Below are 18018 nucleotides of genomic sequence, written 5' to 3'. Positions count from 1 at the left end.
ACATACTCAATACAATATCGATAGTAGTTCTGAGAATCTTGAAATTGGCACCAATGTTTCTCAGCTTCTGCAAACAAAATATTCTAGACCGACATCCTCCATACGTGGCTCAGTCCAAAAGGAGTGAAAAGATTATCAAAACTGAAAATGCACGAGCGCGCGCGTTTTTGTGTATGTGTGAGTGTGATGACCGAAAAAAAAAGCCACTTTTATCTATTGTATTTAGTTTGGGCAGATTTCGGTAAGCTGCGCTTCCGGGTTCTAAGTTGTATATCCGGTTGCTCGTCAGTTTCGGTGCTGCTGTTAACATGGTGGACATGGTGGTCAGTGACGAGTCTCAGAAGTGAACTTACAGTTTTGGCAATTGGCAATCAAACGCAGTTTCACACAGACGGTTTTGTCTCGAATCTCTTTAGGAGGTGGCTGTGTATCTTTTAAGAAACAACATGTCATCATCTTCGAATCAGAGCAGAGACCGTGACCGTGTTAGATACTCGCCGTTTGAAGATTTGAAGTTCCCGTATTGTGCCCAGGAAGATCTGAAGTATGAAAAATTGGCGAAAATCGGGCAGGGAACATTCGGGTGAGTAATGGAATTAGATCAGATCAAATGACGTAGGAGGCACTTCACGCAGAATTTGACAAAGCTCTTTAAATGACCTCCCTGAATGTATAGAAAGCACATGCAAAATATTTGCAGATACTAAACAAGTAAACTTTAAGGTAATGCACAATATGATACTACACTACAATAGGACTTTTAATTGGGTAATCCTGCAGTTTAGAATACTAAACTCAGGGGCCGTTAAAATGAAAAAGTAGAAGGTGTTTTAGACTGACTTCGATGCGCTGAGTCGAATGCAACCCTCAGCTAAGCTCTAAGACCACTCCTTTTGCCACGAAACTGGATCAAATGCACAGTAAGTAGTACTCCTTCCCGACCTGCACGCCATTTTGACGTAAACACCACGTCACCAGCAATCAAAATGGCTCGCCGATAGTTGCTCGGGAAGTGACCGACTGAGTTTACTATTTATTATGTCTCTGTTTCATTGACAAGGAGTGGCCGTAGAGCTTAGCTGAGGGTTGCATTCGACTCAGCGCATCAAGGTCAGTCTAAAACAACCTCTATTTTTTCATTTGAACGGCCCCCTGAGTTTAGTATTCTAAACTGCAGGATTACCTTTTAGAATACTAAACTCAGGGGGCGTTAAAATGAAAAAGTAGAAGGTGTTTTAGACTGACTTCGATGCGCTGAGTCGAATGCAACCCTCAGCTAAGCTCTAAGACCACTCCTTTTGCCACGAAACTGGATCAAATGCACAGTAAGTAGTACTCCTTCCCGACCTGCACGCCATTTTGACGTAAACACCACGTCACCAGCAATCAAAATGGCTCGCCGATAGTTGCTCGGGAAGTGACCGACTGAGTTTACTATTTATTATGTCTCTGTTTCATTGACAAGGAGTGGCCGTAGAGCTTAGCTGAGGGTTGCATTCGACTCAGCGCATCAAGGTCAGTCTAAAACAACCTCTATTTTTTCATTTGAACGGCCCCCTGAGTTTAGTATTCTAAACTGCAGGATTACCTTTTAATTGTTATATACGTTACAGGAATGGTCTGATATATGGGGGGGGGGGGGGGGCGGAATCCAGAAAATAATTACATTTGGTAATTGAACTAAAAGACACACACAGGATATTGAGAAATGTCAGAGTGAGAAAGACCTTGGCATGACCTTCAATAATAAATTATCAATTGACATACATATACAGAAATTAATAAATAAAGCCAACAGATGATAGGAGTAATTAAGACAACATATACTTATTAGTTATTTAGGTTAGATCATCACAAGTCGCATAATGCCATAATCATGGTGGCAGTGATGTACGCAACTAACTTAAGTTATGAAAAGAATGTGAATTTTCTGTGACCTATCAATAGAGACTTACAGTTACAATAGTTACATACTTAAATCTGCGTTCATTAAAGGGTGGAAGACTAAGAGGAGACTTAACAGAAACTTACAAAATGTTAAATTGCTATAATGAAGTCAAAGTAAATAATATTTTTTGTCAGATTATGATAGTGCAAGAAATTCAATGATGAAAATTTGTAAGGAGCACTGTAATACCAACCAATGGAAAAATTCATTAGCTAATAGAATTGCACAAATATGGAATGCACTACCATCTGAAAGTAAATTAATAATATGTTCAAAAATCTTGGCATGAACATCAGTCTAAAAGAAAAATTGATGGACTTTTGACAAATGAACTACAGTCAATGAAAATGTGTGTGTATCCCACAAATAAAACTTTAAAAGGAGACATATATCAAAGGGGACATAAAAAAGGCTGTGAGGCCTAGGCATTCAAACTGCCAGTCCCTACACTACTACCACTACTACTTCGAGAAGCTCAGCCCTGAAAAAGTGAAATAGCCCATTTGTAGTCATCATGGCTATGACTACAGTATGAGCTGGGTGTGATACTGATAGTCATGCCCGAGAATCACATAGGATTAGGAGGAAACTGCTGCCCCGATATATCTTGGCTAGAATTTGATTATAAATAGTGGAGACTATATAAAATATTCTCACTCTCTCAGCCAAGAGGGCTTTAGGACAGTCGGCATTAGGATGATCCCCAAAACCAGCTTGCCCCAAAGGCTGCAGCACTAAGCCAATGGTGCAATCTTGCCTTCTAGTTCTATGTTGAGAGTCACAGTACTCACACACCAGCAGTTGCTCCAGTTCTGATTCTGTTGACATTGTTATCTGTACAAAAATGATGCTGAGTCATCCATCATTACTATTATAATTTTATTTATTATTTGTATGCTTGGCTCTGTTACACGTACAGGTCTACTAAGTTCCATACTGACAATATTATTTATTGCTTTGTATGGTTAGCATGAATTGACAAAAATGACAAAATTACATTGCTACATAATGTACATTGTTGCAGCATATGTGATTGAGTGGAGGGACGGGAATCAAAATAGATAAAAAAATAAAAAAATGGCTGATGAATTATGAGTTGATAGGGTTGTAGCCACTTGCAGGGAATACTGATAAATGATGGTGTGATTCTTCCACCTCATTGTTTCACACAACTGTTGTATATATTTGAAAATTTTTTAATGTGTCACAAAATTTTCACAACCAGTGATTAGAAATGGTCATTCCTTTAATTGAGAAAAGATATATATTCCTCCTGTCTCACAGCAGGCATGACCATTACATTTTCAGATGCCAGACGTCTTCTGTCTCAAAAAGACAAATGATCATGAATGAAATAATCTTTTCTTTTCACTTTTTTTTTTCAGAGAGGTGTTTAAAGCAAGATGTAAGAAAACAAAACAGGTTGTTGCCTTGAAGAAGGTGCTTATGGACAATGAGAAGGAAGGGGTATGTGTATTGTGATCTGCTTTGACTGCTTGTCTCAGTCTCTGTCTCTCAGTCTCAGTTTGTCTCATAGTCATAGTCAAATCTTTGTGTGTGTATGTGTGTGTGCATGTGGATGTGTGTTACAGTGTGTATTGTGTGTAGAATAGAATAGAATAAAATAAAATATGTGTAATTAATGTCTTTATTACCAAGTGTACCGGGGTCACAAGGAATATTGGGATGGATAGTACATAACTAGAACATAAATCGAAAATCATACACAAACACAGATACAGTAGAAATTAGGATACATACAGGTGCATATCAATATAAAAACTTGTGCGTACTCACACATGCACGCACTGCACACACACACACACACACACACACACACACACGTTTGAACAGAAGCTGCATATTACATGTGGATGGGGCTGATGACTAGATCTTTCTGTAGATGGTTGTTGGTTGCACAGTTCTATTTATCACACTGGATTTGTTCAAGAGACAGGGCATTGACTGCTTTGGGGGAAAAGCTATTGGGGAAGCGATTGGTTTTTGTCCTTATACTTCTGTACCGTCGACCAGAGGGGAGCATCTTGAAAATCCCAAAAGATGGATGTGATTCATCCTGGCTAATTGATTTTGCTTTTTTGAGTAGCCGCTTATAATATGTCTTCTAGAGAAGGTAGATAGCCCCGGTAATCTTGGTGGCAGTTTTTACAATTCTGTTAAGGGCTGCAGCTTCTGCTTTGGAAATGTTTCCGTACCAAACAGTAATAGCGAAGGTTAGCACACTTTCAGTGACTGCTCTGTAGAAACCAACCATGATTTCTTTTTTAATTCTGAACTTTTTGAGGCGCCAAAGAAAGTACAGGCGCTGTTGTGCTTTCTTAACAATCCTAGTTATACAAAATTTGATTCAATTCTGACTTGGAAAATCCAAATATTTTGGACTTTTTATTTAGATTTCTTTTTTCAAGATGACTTCCCTGTTCCAGCTTTGAATCATATAAACTGGGGAGTAGAAGTCTTGTGTGTTGTAGCAGCTTTACACTAAAAACAAAAGGGTTCTCAAATGTTGATCAGGGGAGATCGTGGAATGTCATGTAGTTGAATTACAGGATGGACATGGACACCTTTTTTATAGTCAAACTGAACCTTGTGCTATTTTCCTTTCATTTTCCATTTCAGTTTCCAATCACAGCCCTGCGGGAAATCAAGATCTTGCAGGTTTTGAGCCATGAGAACGTTGTGGAACTGAAAGAAATATGTTCTTCAAAAGGTAATGTGGTATGGAGAAGAGTCTTTGTCAAATAAAAAAAGCACCCTTTCATTGAGATGATTATTTTCATTTTTTTTAAAATATAGAACTTAGTAATTTGTCTCATATATATATATATATATATATATATATATATATATATATATATATATATATATATATATTGTTCACACACAGTGGGAATCTATGTAATAACACTATTTGTTTTAGTTGTGTGTCACTGTGTGTGTGTGTTATCCTAGATAAAACCCCAAAGAAAATGATTGTCCTCCCTTTTTACTACTTTTTTTTTTTTTTTTTTTTTTTTTTTTACCCATAGGCAGCTTCATCAGGATAGTATATTTTCTGTGATGTATTGTTTATGACTTATGTCATCACCTACGTTTAATGTCAGTATCAGTGTTATGTCCTACAGAAGAATTGTCAACATAGCAAATTAATACCTATCTATCTAACTTTGGCAATAGTTAAAGAATTATTTTTAGAAAGTTATATGTGAATGTGCACAATAATATATATATATATATATATTCTGTACATTCATAGAACATAGTCTGTCTCTCCCTTTGGTCATTTAGATTATTTTCTTTTATTAGAGCTGGTTAGTTTGCTGTTCTCTGGGTTCGACTGTCTCTGAATTGGATCCTGTTTTTCAAAATACTGTTGAAATCTTTTCTTTCATTCCAACCTTTGATTGACAAGGGTTCATAAATTCCCTGCCATTATATTTTCCTTCTTCCTTTTCAACATGTTCTTTGGGGTTTCATTTAGCATTTTTTGTTGGTCTCTTTTGAGAATGTACCCTTGTGAAATTATTTTCATTGAGCGTTGCCAGCAAGTTCAGGATTTATCATGAGCTTTCTGATGAGTACACATCATGTGTGTACCTGTGAAGCAGACTTGAGCAAATTTATCCCAATCATCCACACATTTTAATTATTTTTGATGACAGTGCATTTGGGGAAGGGTGCAAAAAATTGTAAAGAAGCCAGAAATATTTCATTTTTTAGTTAAGATAGTAACTACATCTGCTGGATATATAGAAGTTACATTGATGCATACATTTGCCAGGAGCAGCAAATTTTGCCATACGATAAGATATTAGAGGTTAGACTCTGTGTATCTGAAAAATTAGGTTTTAAAGTAGGACTAAAACTCATAAAGTCTTGTCTCTCTGTCAGTCTGTCTCTAGCTGTCTGCTTTCTCTGTCAGTCTGTCTCTCTTTCTCTCTGTCATGACAGTGTAATGTCCACTTTGTTCATACCGATTGACTATTGGTGTGTACAGTTGCCCAGGTCCCCCCACTCCCCCACCTCATCATAATTATATTGTACCCCGGTTTTTTTATGGTTGTGAATTGAAGTATTATTTCATAATATTTCATTCGTTTGTAATGCATGCTACTTCTGTTTGCATCTTCGGTTCTTTCATTTCTTTCCATTAAATGTAGTTATATATTCATTCAGTAGTTGCCAGTTGCTCCGTTGTCAATTTGATGTATTGATGTATGTGTACCGATAAGCGCATAGTCCTTATATATATATATATATATATATATATATATATATATATATATATATCACTATATGTGTGTGTGTGTGTGTGTGTGTGTGTGTGTGTGTGTGTGTGTGTGTGTGTGTGTTGTCTTCAGTTTAACGTCTTTCCACTTGAAGTGATATTAGACGGGGAAAAAAACAAAAAACGTGGGGGTAGGGGTTGTGGGAGGGAGAGTGGGGGGTAAAAGTGTGTGGATTTGTGGAGGGTGAATAGGGGGAGACAACGCTAGAGAAAATGGAAACGTTATTATGCCATTATGTAGTGTAGTATTCGCATTCTATGACCTTACATAGCATTGTGTAGTGCATGCAATGACATATATAATGTAGTTTTGTGTAGTGTAGACCCTGTTTCAGGGTGGGGACTGGATGAAAAAAAGCGCGCCAGTACTTATCTATTAAGTACTATCCTCGATAATAAGGAATTTGTCTTGTCTGTCTCATTTTCTCTCTCTCTTTCTCTCTCTCTCTCTCTCTCTTTCTCTCTCTCTCTCCCTCTCTGTGTCTGTCTGTCTCTCAGAGAGGGATACAGGATGGGGGATTGGGCCATTGAGCTCAATAGTAAGGTGAAAAGGGAGGCCGGCTATGCGCCAGCAAGCCGCCATCTTGCTGCCTACCACCTGTAGACACTTGTTATCTATTGAACACCTTCCGAGTTTCTCAAATTAAGTTGACAATTCCATTGTGGCTGAAAATTACCTTGTTTTTAATGTATACAAACAACTGGGCAAGAGAGAGAGAGAGAGATTGGTTACTCATCTGTAAAATGTTAACTGCGACAAAAACTGACAGGAGGGAGGGGGGCAAAGAGAGAGAAAGAGATAAAGATGATGGCACACACGCACTGTTTTTGTTGTTTTTTTTTTCAAATCCAACTTCCAAGTCTCTCTCTCAACACACACACACACACACACACACACACACATATACACACACTCTCTCTCTCTCTCTCTCTCTCTCTCTCTCTAGCTCATGCTGTGGGTAAACACAAGCATGAGCACAAAAAAATAAAAATAAAATAAAAAAGATAAAGGAAGAAAACAAAATTGTGCTCTCTAGTCATAAACAAAATGGATATATGAGAAATCTATCTTGAATTTTAAGAAAAGAAATGTACAATATATATATATATATATATATATATATATATATTAATGTCTATAAAAAGAATAGTACAAAATACAAACTGTTGATTTGTACAAAATACAAAATTGAATTTTAATTTGTACAAAAACGAACAGTACTACCTTTAGTACAGCATGGTAATGTGTTTAAAACAGCGATAATAACAACAAAATGCTAATGTATAAAAAAAAAAAAAAAAAAAAAAATACGTAAATAAAATAACAGCATGTTAACATGTATTACCCTTCACCAACTCCCAATCCCACCCACCCACAAAGAGAATATTCAACAAGTACAAAATCTCTATGCATAAAAAATGTCCAGTGCAAAACCGGTAAACATCAGTGTTCACAAAAGTATGTTTTATACATCCTGTTTGTTTGTGGGTTGACAGCAACTAGTCAGAACCGGTTCAAGAGCATGTTCTACCTGGTGTTCGAGTTCTGTGAGCATGACCTGGCAGGCCTCCTCAGCAACATGACGGTGGTGTTCAACCTGTCAGAAATCAAGGAAGTGATGAAGCAGCTGATGAATGGGCTATACTATATCCACCGCAACAAGATCCTTCACAGAGACATGAAGGCGGCCAACATACTGATCACAAAGCAAGGGGTTCTCAAACTGGCCGACTTTGGCCTGGCTCGGGCTTTTAGCATCAGTGTTCGTGAGTGTTTTATTTTTTTGGTCTCTTCTGTTTTTTCCTGTTTTCCATCATAAAATCACAACTGGTTTCTTAGGTTACAGTACACCTAATGTATGTAGTCAATATCCCATGTTTTCAGAAAATGTTCACACAAAAATATACAAATAATTAGTTGTCTTGTGTTTATCTTTTGACCTATACACTTGCATCCACCTGTTCAAGAACATGCATGCATACACATACTGTGACATAGTATTCAGTTTGGTTATATGGTCTAAATTCATTGAAAATATGTCAAAAATTAGAACTGTGCCATTTCAAACATAACATTTATGGTTGACATTGTTTTCTCAGGTCAGCCCAATCGCTACACAAATCGTGTAGTGACATTGTGGTACAGACCCCCAGAGTTGTTGCTTGGCGACCGTAATTATAGCACTGCCATTGACCAGTGGGGGGCGGGCTGCATCATGGCGGAAATGTGGACCCGCAATCCCATCATGCAGGGCACTACAGAACAGAACCAACTAACATTGATCACACAGCTTTGTGGCTCAATAACGCCAGAGGTAAGTGTTTTTGTGGGTTTTTTTATATAAAATAGTTTCCAAGTTTAGGCACCCTAAACTACTACAGAGGAAAAAAAATCCTATGTTTTTAAGATATTTGTCAGAATAACAGCAAATTAGACTAACTGTCAAATGCCAGACAAAAAAGATATGTTTTCAGTTGGGACTGGAGAATCAAGGGAAGGGGCCTTTCACAGGTCAGCGCACAGTGAGTCCCACCCAGACAGTTGGGGCTGAGAAACAAAATGATTGGTGACCGAAGGTTTTGATGTCAGTGCTTGGCACCCAAAGTTAACTTTCAGCTGAAGGTTGAAGCGACTGGAGAGACTGATAAATAATTAGTGAAGAAGAGAGTGTGCCATCAAAAAATGGTACGCAAGTGTGGCAATTTTGAACTGGTTGTGGAATTTAACTGGATGCCAGTGCAGCTCTTTGAGCAAAGGTGTCACATGTTCTTGCTTAGATTTTGGCGTTACAAGTTTAGCTGCACTGTTCTAACTTTCAGCAAATGACTGATCTGATCAGCTGGAAGACCCACAAGTACTGAATTGCAGTAATTCAGGTGCGAGATAATAGTGGTGAAGACAAATCTAACTGTAGTAATCTTTGAAAGATACAAAGGAATGCTGGCAATTTTCTGAATTTCTGAGAAAAGCTGCACGGCAGATGTCACTACTAACCTTGGTCTCACGAGATGATGCTCAGCTAATCGTGTACATGTTTATATTGAAACAGCATTGAGTGAACCAGTCAGCTTAATCATTTGCCTGAACAAGAGAGAACATGGCTGAATCAAGTTGCTTCTCGGTCAAACAGTGTCAGTGCCCGGTGGGTTAATCAGTGGAGTGCAAGGAAGGAACAAGTGGCTTGAAACAGAGATGTCAGCTATTGATTACGATTGTGAGAAACAAGATGAACAAAGTCCAGGGAAGCGACACAGTGCTACAGGTGTGTCAGCTGAATAGAAGCAGCGGTGGGAACAGAAGTTTCGCCAAATGTCCAAGTGTTCCTACCAAATTCAAAATGTTCCTACCAGATTTCCTGATTGTTCCTACAAATGCTTGACAGGGGTTGGCATCTCTGTACAAAGTATAATGTGCCAGCCCCAGCACCAAACCCTGGGGTTCTCCATGAGCAATAATCTTCATGACTGCAGTTAATGTGTGTTATATAGTGATGTGATGATGTCTGTCATTGTTTCAGTGATGTGATGATGTCTCCAGTCTGTCATTGTTTCAGTGATGTATTATGTCTGTCTGTAATTGTTTCAGTGATGTGATGATGTCTGTCATTGTTTCAGTGATGTGGTGGTGTCTCATTGTTTCAGTGATGTGATGTCTGTCATATTTTCAGTGATGTGATGGTGTCTGTCATTGTTTCAGTGATGCAATATATATATATATATATATATATATATATATATATATATATATATATATATATATATATATATATATATATATGTCTGTCTATTATCGTTTCAGTGATGTACTATGTCTGTCTATCATTGTTTCAGTGATGTATTATGTCTGTCTGTCATTGTTTCAGTGATGTATTATCAGTCATTGTTTCAGTCATGTGATGATGTCTGTCATTGTTTCACTTTCAGTTATGTGATGATATCTGTCATTGTTTCAGTGATATATTGTGTCTGTCTGTCATTGTTTCTGTGATGTATTATATCTGTCATTGTTTCAGTGATGTGATGTCTGTCTGTCATTGTTTCAGTGATGTTATGCCGTCTATCATTGTTTCAGTGATGTATAATGTCTGTCTGTTAACTGCTGTTTTATTGACCATGTTTACATTGTTATAACAGACTTGGCCTGGAGTGGATCGACTGGATCTGTACAACTCTTTGGAACTCCCTCAGGGAAACAAGAGAAAAGTCAAAGATCGGCTTCGCTACTACATCAAAGATCCAAACGCGCTGGACCTCCTTGATCGTCTCTTGGCCTTAGACCCTTCAAAGAGAATAAACTCGGACGAAGCCTTAAACCATGACTTTTTCTGGGTGGATCCAGAGCCCATGCCACTGACCAACATTCTTTCTCGTCTGGGGACATCCATGTTTGAATACCTGGCTCCTCCTCGCAGACCAGCTCAACACCAGCACCAAGCTTCACGCTATGCTCCTCACCCCCCTGCTAACAAGCCTCCTAACCCTGACCAGCATTTTGAACGCACATATTAATTGTCTGGTGGAGACTATTGCCTTCATGCTCATTCCTTCCCCCTCCCCCTGCAAGCCCCCTGCTCTCCTCCTATCCCTCTCAGAGCCCCATGACTCACCACTGTGACCCTAGCAAGATGTAACATCACACTCTGTAGCAGTCTGTGTTCATTGTTATGTGCAAACTTCCTGAGCTGGTGCTGGTGTCACTGTCAGTGGTAATGACACTACCAAATGGAAACTGTCATGTCACTTTGTGTGCATTCTTTCAGGATAGTGACAATACTTTGCAGTCAAGGTACAGGTCAGATATGTACAGGTACAGGCTGATATTGACATGCTGTTTAACACCCCAGACTTCATTCCCACCTACTTACTGAGTCTTTAAAATAAATACTGGGTGAAACACCACATATAGCTGCCTGCATTTTTTGTGTGGATAGTTTTGTATACTGTAACTGTTGATGTCTGTAGATAGTTATGAAATTACTTTGGATGAATTTGTGGTTGACATGTGCAGACATTTTGTCAGGAATCTGCTGAATGGTTGTGTTGATGGATTGCTTAGCTTTTCTCTCTTTTTGTTTATGCAAGCTGACTGTTCCCTTGTCCTTGCTCAGTTGACTGTAAGGTAATGATAATGGTAAATATATGTATTATATAATTGATGTTATTGAACAATCCATGGTTTTTTTGTTGTTGTTTTTTTGTTGTTGTTTTTTTGCTGTCCCATCATCTTCACTGTTTCAGGGGAATTACTCTCACATCACTTAAGTAGTTATTCGGTGGCCCCCATACACAGCTGCACCTAGGTTGGTTTGTCACAGTCCCAGCGTTGGCAGTCCACAAGGAATTAATGATGTTAGGTCACTATGAGGCCGCATACTAGATGAGACCCTACACCACAGTTAAGCTGTTCCTGCTTTTTATTTTATTTCTTTTTTTTTTATTTGATCCTGATCAGCTGTTACACTGTTACTTCTCTTTCCCTTTTCTGATTACTTTCCTTACAAGCATTTTATTTCACATTCTCCATCATTATTAACAGTAGGTAAAAAATATTTCATGGTAGAAAATGTTTCATTATTATGTTGTTTCATTTTTTTCAATCATGTGAGTTAAGATGCTAATAATTTGTGTCCACATGCAAGAAAACAAGGTTCATACATTTAGGTAAGTTTAGGGAGAATGAAGATTTCCAGTTATCGAAAGTTAAGTAATTTTTAACACGGTCTGGGGAAGTACTGAAATTTATTATTTTTTTTTTTTTAGATGTTCAAAGCTAGGGTAAATATAATCTGATTTAATGAAGGCTATCACTGTTCTCTTGCTTTACATGCTAGAATTCATCAAATTTTCACTATTTTCACTACTGGTATTCAGCTTCCATATCCACATTGTGTTCAAAGATGCTAAGTTTGAATTTGGTGCTTGTTAACTCTCTCCGGATGAAGGAATGCTCACGCATTCCTACACAAAACGTATTCGGATTCGGACGAAGGAATGGAATAGCATTCTTCGAAAGTAAAAATCCATCACGCGCTGTACACGTGATTTTGTGATTAGCCAAGCAGAGTGCGCTATTCTGGGTCACTCCACAATCGAACAGTGTGATTGGTCAGCCCGGCATGTGTGGCCTGTCTCGCACACACGCTGACAAAGTCACTGACCGGTCGTCTGCTCACGTACCAACCAGTTAGCAAAGCGGGCTCTTCTCAGAATGTTGTGAAGCGAACAAGGCAGCGACGGCAATGTTTTAGGGTTGCTGAAGTGCTTGAAATGCTACAAACTGAAGTGTCGGACATTGAAGAGGTGGATGATGACGAAGAAGAAAGCGAATTTAATGCAGAAAGCGAGCATGGGTATGGTGATTGGGGGTGAAAAATTGGCAGTATTTTCTACATATGGCAAAACTGTAAAAATAAGATGAGAAAATTGATTATTTTATATGTACTAGCTCAACACGTAATAAACCAGTTCTGAAAGTTTCATTTTCTTACACAGTATTTTGTATTTTTTGTAATTTTTTTCCAAACCCTTACAAATGGGCCGTCTGTGGGGAAAAGCAAGGGGGAAAACTTGTCCCGAGTGAGTTAACTCACTCTGGACGAAAGGCCTCGATTGGGTTCCTGCTGTTCACATGCAAGGCCTGACTAAGCGCGTTGGGTTACGCTGCTGGTCAGGCATCTGCTTGGCAGATGTGGTGTAGCGTATATGGTTTGTCCGAACGCAGTGATGCCTCCTTGAGCAACTGAAACTGAAACTGTTCACAACCATTTCAGACGAAGGACACTGTTGGGGGCCTTAGATAATTTTGAATTTTTGGAGAGCACCTCATTTCCATATTGATGTATGGACTAAGAATATCTTAACTGACCTTTCCACTCTCCACAGCAGCCAGTAAATGTAGTGTGCGTTGCTGTGTTTGCGAGCAGGAGAGGTATGTTCGCAGTGACTGGTTCACGTGAACAGTGCGTGTCAACAATGGTGTCTGACCCAGTTTAGTCTCAGTCACAAGGCAGACAACAAAATTAGACGAAGGCCCTATCATGGCTATATAACATTCAGAATCAAATCTGTTTCAAACTGTGCTTTCCTGGATTCATTTACAAATCATCATTGTGCAAATTTCGAACAAAAAAAAATTGGATACTTTCATCATATCACTGTATGATAGCATAAGAAGGGAGGAAGTTTTATATTTTGTCCCCAACTAACTTGTTATGTTAATGTCCAGTGAAAATGGGTATTAAATTAACAGATCTTTCTACTTGCTACATTTTCAAGAGTTCATAAACCATTTTTATTTTTTCTGAAAGGAAATTGAGCTTTTCTGTTGAAAGAACTGAAATTTTGAACAGATTGAACAACTAAGTATATTTTTGCATTGTAATTTTATGTTTCCTGATACATAAAATATGTCTATACATAAAATATAGACATATCATGAATTTTTCTACAACAACAATAAAACAAAATTAACAGCACAAGCGTACTAAGAAAACCCACCAAGTGAAGTTCCAGTTTGCAAGGGGTTAGGTATTTTGACTAACTAAAATAGCAATCATATATATCAGTACCACATATTATGGAATAATTCCAAACTGTGTGCTATCATCAAAGTTCTTAATTCCTCCTCTTCCTCCTCTCCCTCCCTTGACTTCCTCTCTTTTGCATTCCTTTCACTAGTTTCAGCTTTGATGTTCTTGTGGCACTTACCTTTTTCCTGTCCTGTGGCCACTTACTTGACCACACTTCCCATGTTACAGATAACCATGTAATCATTTACAGGTTTGTGATAGGCTGCTGCGTGTGTCAGACTCATACCAGTTGGTGACTTAGACCAGTGAGTGTCTGCAATATCATCATTCACACATTGCTTGCCTGAAGACAACCAGTGAGGCTGGTGTTGTCAGCCATGTGTGTGTTCAGCTGCTGATTTGGCTGGCAGTTGGTTAACGCTTTGAGCTACACATCACACCCTATATCATATTAGTACTGTGTTCACGTTTACTCGTGATTGAAATAGTCTTCTTACAGACTGGACAACAGTTATGGCATTACTCTTCTCTCTGTCTGAAGGAAAATTCAGGAAAGTATGATGATGGGATTGCTCATCATGTAGGCAGTCTGGCTGCAACTACAGTATGACGGGATAACCCATCATGTAAGCAGTTACCAATCAAAAAGGAAAGAAGATAGAAAAGCAGTCAAAACATCTAAACATTGCTACACATAATGCAGACATAATGCAAAGCAATCAGGAGGGGGAAAAAATTGGAAAAAGGAGTAAAGTTCCATTCCTTTGCAATATTTTAAGTATCATATGTTAAACTAGAGAACCAGTTCTCTGAATGTTTTCAATGCTACAAAGGTGTCCACCATTCTGAAAATCTGTCAACACTGCTTTTTGTGGATAACCTAAATAATTTACAGTCATGTATACCTGAGAGAATGAGTGATCTTTCTAGTCTTAACTCACTCAGTATGGCCAGTCCTCTTTTCTCCTCGGATGTCCAGTGGGTGTCTGAATGACCCAACCTTTAGCTTCCATCATCAGAATTGTGGTATTCTTTGTCAACATTCACTTCTTCAGTATAAGAGCCTTCCACTTGCAATATTTTGATGGTGGTAATTGGGGTGAAACGCTGTTAACGTCATCTCTTTCACCGTTCATATGGAGAGAGTTAAATGTGAAGCTACAGAGCTTGGTTGGGGAGAATAAAATCAGGATGTAATGCTTAAAATGTTTCTGTTGTTATATGCAGATGATACTATGGTGTGTGCAGAAACACCAGAGCAAATACAAAATGCATTTAGTGCAATGTTTGTTTATTGTGAAAATTAGGATATTTGAATTCATGTAGCTAAAATGAAATTGTCATTTTTTCAATGGGTAAAATACAAAATATTCCAAAATTCTAAAATGGAAGGAACATTGAAATTATGTTTGGTTTCAAGTATTTGGGTATTTATTTCAATTACAATAATAAATTTACAGAAGCACAGATGACAGAAACACCTTTGCAACAACTTGTCATATCCATGAAAAACTGTCACAATTGTCACTGCTATTGTCCTTACCACTAGAATGATTTGAAATTTGTCTCAAAGAGAATATTATGTACATCTTTTACTACACAACCAGTCACTGAGCCAGAATCAGAGCATTATTTACACAGTTCCTGCACATAAACACTTTTTGAACTTTTCGTCACCCACTTTTTGAACTTTTCGTCACCCACTGTGTGTGCCTCTGTTGCAGAAGCTAATTGGGCTTTCTCCTATTCATTCGGTTGTAACAAATCAAAATCATTATGTGATAAAACATTGTAAAACTTGTCATCAGAAAACTGGTCAGAATCTGAATTTTCTGCACATTCCATTTTTTGTGCACGTGTGTTCAGTCGGCAGTGCCATGTCTACACAGCACATCAACAAGAATATCATGGCAGCCTCTTTCCCACGTCTACGGAAGGGGAGGGGGGTGTCTGGTATCCATTCCACTGATAAATACTGCCCAGCTAGTTACCCAGTCAAGGACAGATAATGAGCGCTGATGATGCGACTTGTGCGAAGTTCAACAGATGTTACCACGAGAACTGATCTTCCATGCTGTAGGAAGGAAAGGGGGGGATTCTCTGCTGCATGGTTTTCAAGGTTCTAGGAATGAAGGGCAAAGTTCCTGTAAACTGGAAAACCATGCCGCAGGGGTGAAAAAAGTTAAACAGCGATCTCCGAGATATATGGTGCAGTCACTTGCATGTTGCAAACACATTGTATTTTTTCTTTTCTTTCTTTCTTATCATTTCTTTCATCATTTGAAACTACTTAATGTGTATTGGCTCCTGTGTTTCTATGTGTAGGGAGCAAAATGTTTGAAAAAATATGAAAAAGTGTTGATGTGATTCAGGATATTCTGTCATTGATACATACTGGCTTTAAGTGGACCTTTGTGGTGATGTATGCCATTTTAGACTTTTTGGGGGTGACATTAATGGATCTGACCCAAAGAATCTTGAACTCCTCAGATGGCCTGTGAAAGTGACTTGTGTCTGCTGATTATTGTTTTTTTTTTATGATTGCTTTGTTGCTTTGCAAGTTTCAAGAAATAAAATATTGTGAACTGAAATTAGAGTGTGTGTTAGTTGTTTTTTGTTGTTGTTGTTTTTAATTTTGAAATGATGATTGCAGTTTTAATGGCATTACCTTTTTGTTGTTTTTAATGGCATGACCCACACACCACCCTTTCCAATTTCTTTTTACTCAGTGCTTTTGATTTTTTGTTGTCGCTTGCTTGCATGGTTAAAATGACTTAATGTGTACAGATTTAATACATTCATACTTGCCTGCTCTCTGACTGATTGTAAATGCACAAAAAATAACTGGAAATAAATAAGAGTGTTTGTAAGCATTAAAGCTGTATTCCCAACACAACAGACACACTCTCTCTACTGTGGCTATTTTGTCCCAGCCTGTTTGTTTCTTTGCTTTTCTTTTCTTTGTAATGTCCCATTTGTATTACTGTTCAGGTTCAGTCTGATAAAACAACATCATGTGTGCACATTTTTATTGAGTCACTGTTGTCTGTCTCTAATCAAAAGTTGTGCTACCAATACTGCTTCTCTTCTGTTGCACTTGTCTCTGGCTGAGATAAAGTAAAAGCCATGCCCCCACACCCATCCCCTTTCTTTCTTGGCTGTTAGGATGCAGTTGCCATTGTTCAGTGCTTGCATCTGCCCTCTCCCTCCACACACACACACATTACAGTATGTGCATTGAATACATTCATGCTAGTTTTCATTGAGGTGCTGGTGTCTGGGTTTGTTCCAATGTACCTTTTATTTACCTGTGTGCCAGCTGAATCGGCAGCACTGACTTGAAGTTGTGTACCTTGTGAATGGAGAGAGTTACCACTCTTTACTATTTGCAAAACTAAAGAACAAAAGAAAACACACACACACATACATGCACATACCTGTGGAATGCCAGGGGTCTTCCAGTGTAGTTACTTGCATCCCCACTTTCTGGAAAATTTGATAGAAATTTCCTCCTTTCTATTGCTCACTTTATTTCTGCCTTTTACCTTCCTTCACTGTTGTCTTCTTTTTCTGCCTTCCCAATCCATTCCCCTTTCTTTTTTCAACTTCAAACAAGCCTTGACTCATGGTTTTTTTCTCTTCTGCAGTCTATGAGTCTATTTTTTATCTGAGCTGGTTTGATCTAGTAATTAGATAGTGAAATTGTAAACACTGGGATGAGCACGAGCTGTCCATTCTGCAGTGGTATTTGCCAAAATGGCCTTTTTAATTTTTATTTTTAACTTTCTTTTTTTTTCCCCCCTTATTTGCTGGGGATGATAGTTAAGCTGATGTTCTCAGCACGGCCGAATCTTATTTGCCTGAAGGAACTAAAGGATTAAGATAATGTGCCATGAAATGTGTTTTGCAGGCTTATTTTAATGTCGTTTATTGTGTGTGTGAATGTGACAGTTTTGTGTTTAACACAGTTGGACATTTGGGTAGTTGGGCTGTCCTGATAATTACAGCCCTGTGCGTTGGGCTGGACTATAAGCAACAAAACTATTTAGAATAACACACTGTGAGTTTGTCAAGTGGTATGAAGTAATTTGAATGTTTATGACCAAACTGTACATTTGTCGAATATCATAATTGTGAAAAGATGTCGATTGAAACAACCACCACTAATACATGCACACCATACATGTACCTGACAGCACTTTCAGTCACACAGAGTGACAGACACAGACACA

At 38.3% G+C, this 18018-nt stretch overlaps 1 protein-coding gene across 1 annotated transcript; it reads left to right on the top strand.

Annotated features, from left to right (window-relative positions):
- Window positions 1–220: 220 nt before the first annotated feature.
- On the top strand, window positions 221–16377 carry LOC143289811 (cyclin-dependent kinase 9-like). Its single transcript, XM_076598972.1, has 6 exons — window positions 221–583; window positions 3334–3415; window positions 4589–4679; window positions 7755–8024; window positions 8358–8572; window positions 10392–16377. Exons 1-6 carry the CDS (start codon window positions 447–449, stop codon window positions 10764–10766), a joined length of 1170 nt encoding a protein of 389 aa, XP_076455087.1. The 5' UTR covers window positions 221–446; the 3' UTR covers window positions 10767–16377.
- The last annotated feature ends 1641 nt before the right edge of the window (window positions 16378–18018 follow it).

This window comes from Babylonia areolata, chromosome 14 (assembly GCF_041734735.1).
Source record: "Babylonia areolata isolate BAREFJ2019XMU chromosome 14, ASM4173473v1, whole genome shotgun sequence".
NCBI classification, from domain to species: domain Eukaryota; kingdom Metazoa; phylum Mollusca; class Gastropoda; order Neogastropoda; family Buccinidae; genus Babylonia; species Babylonia areolata.
Note: the sequence above shows the minus strand (reverse complement) of the source record. Positions and strands in the feature narration are given on the sequence as shown.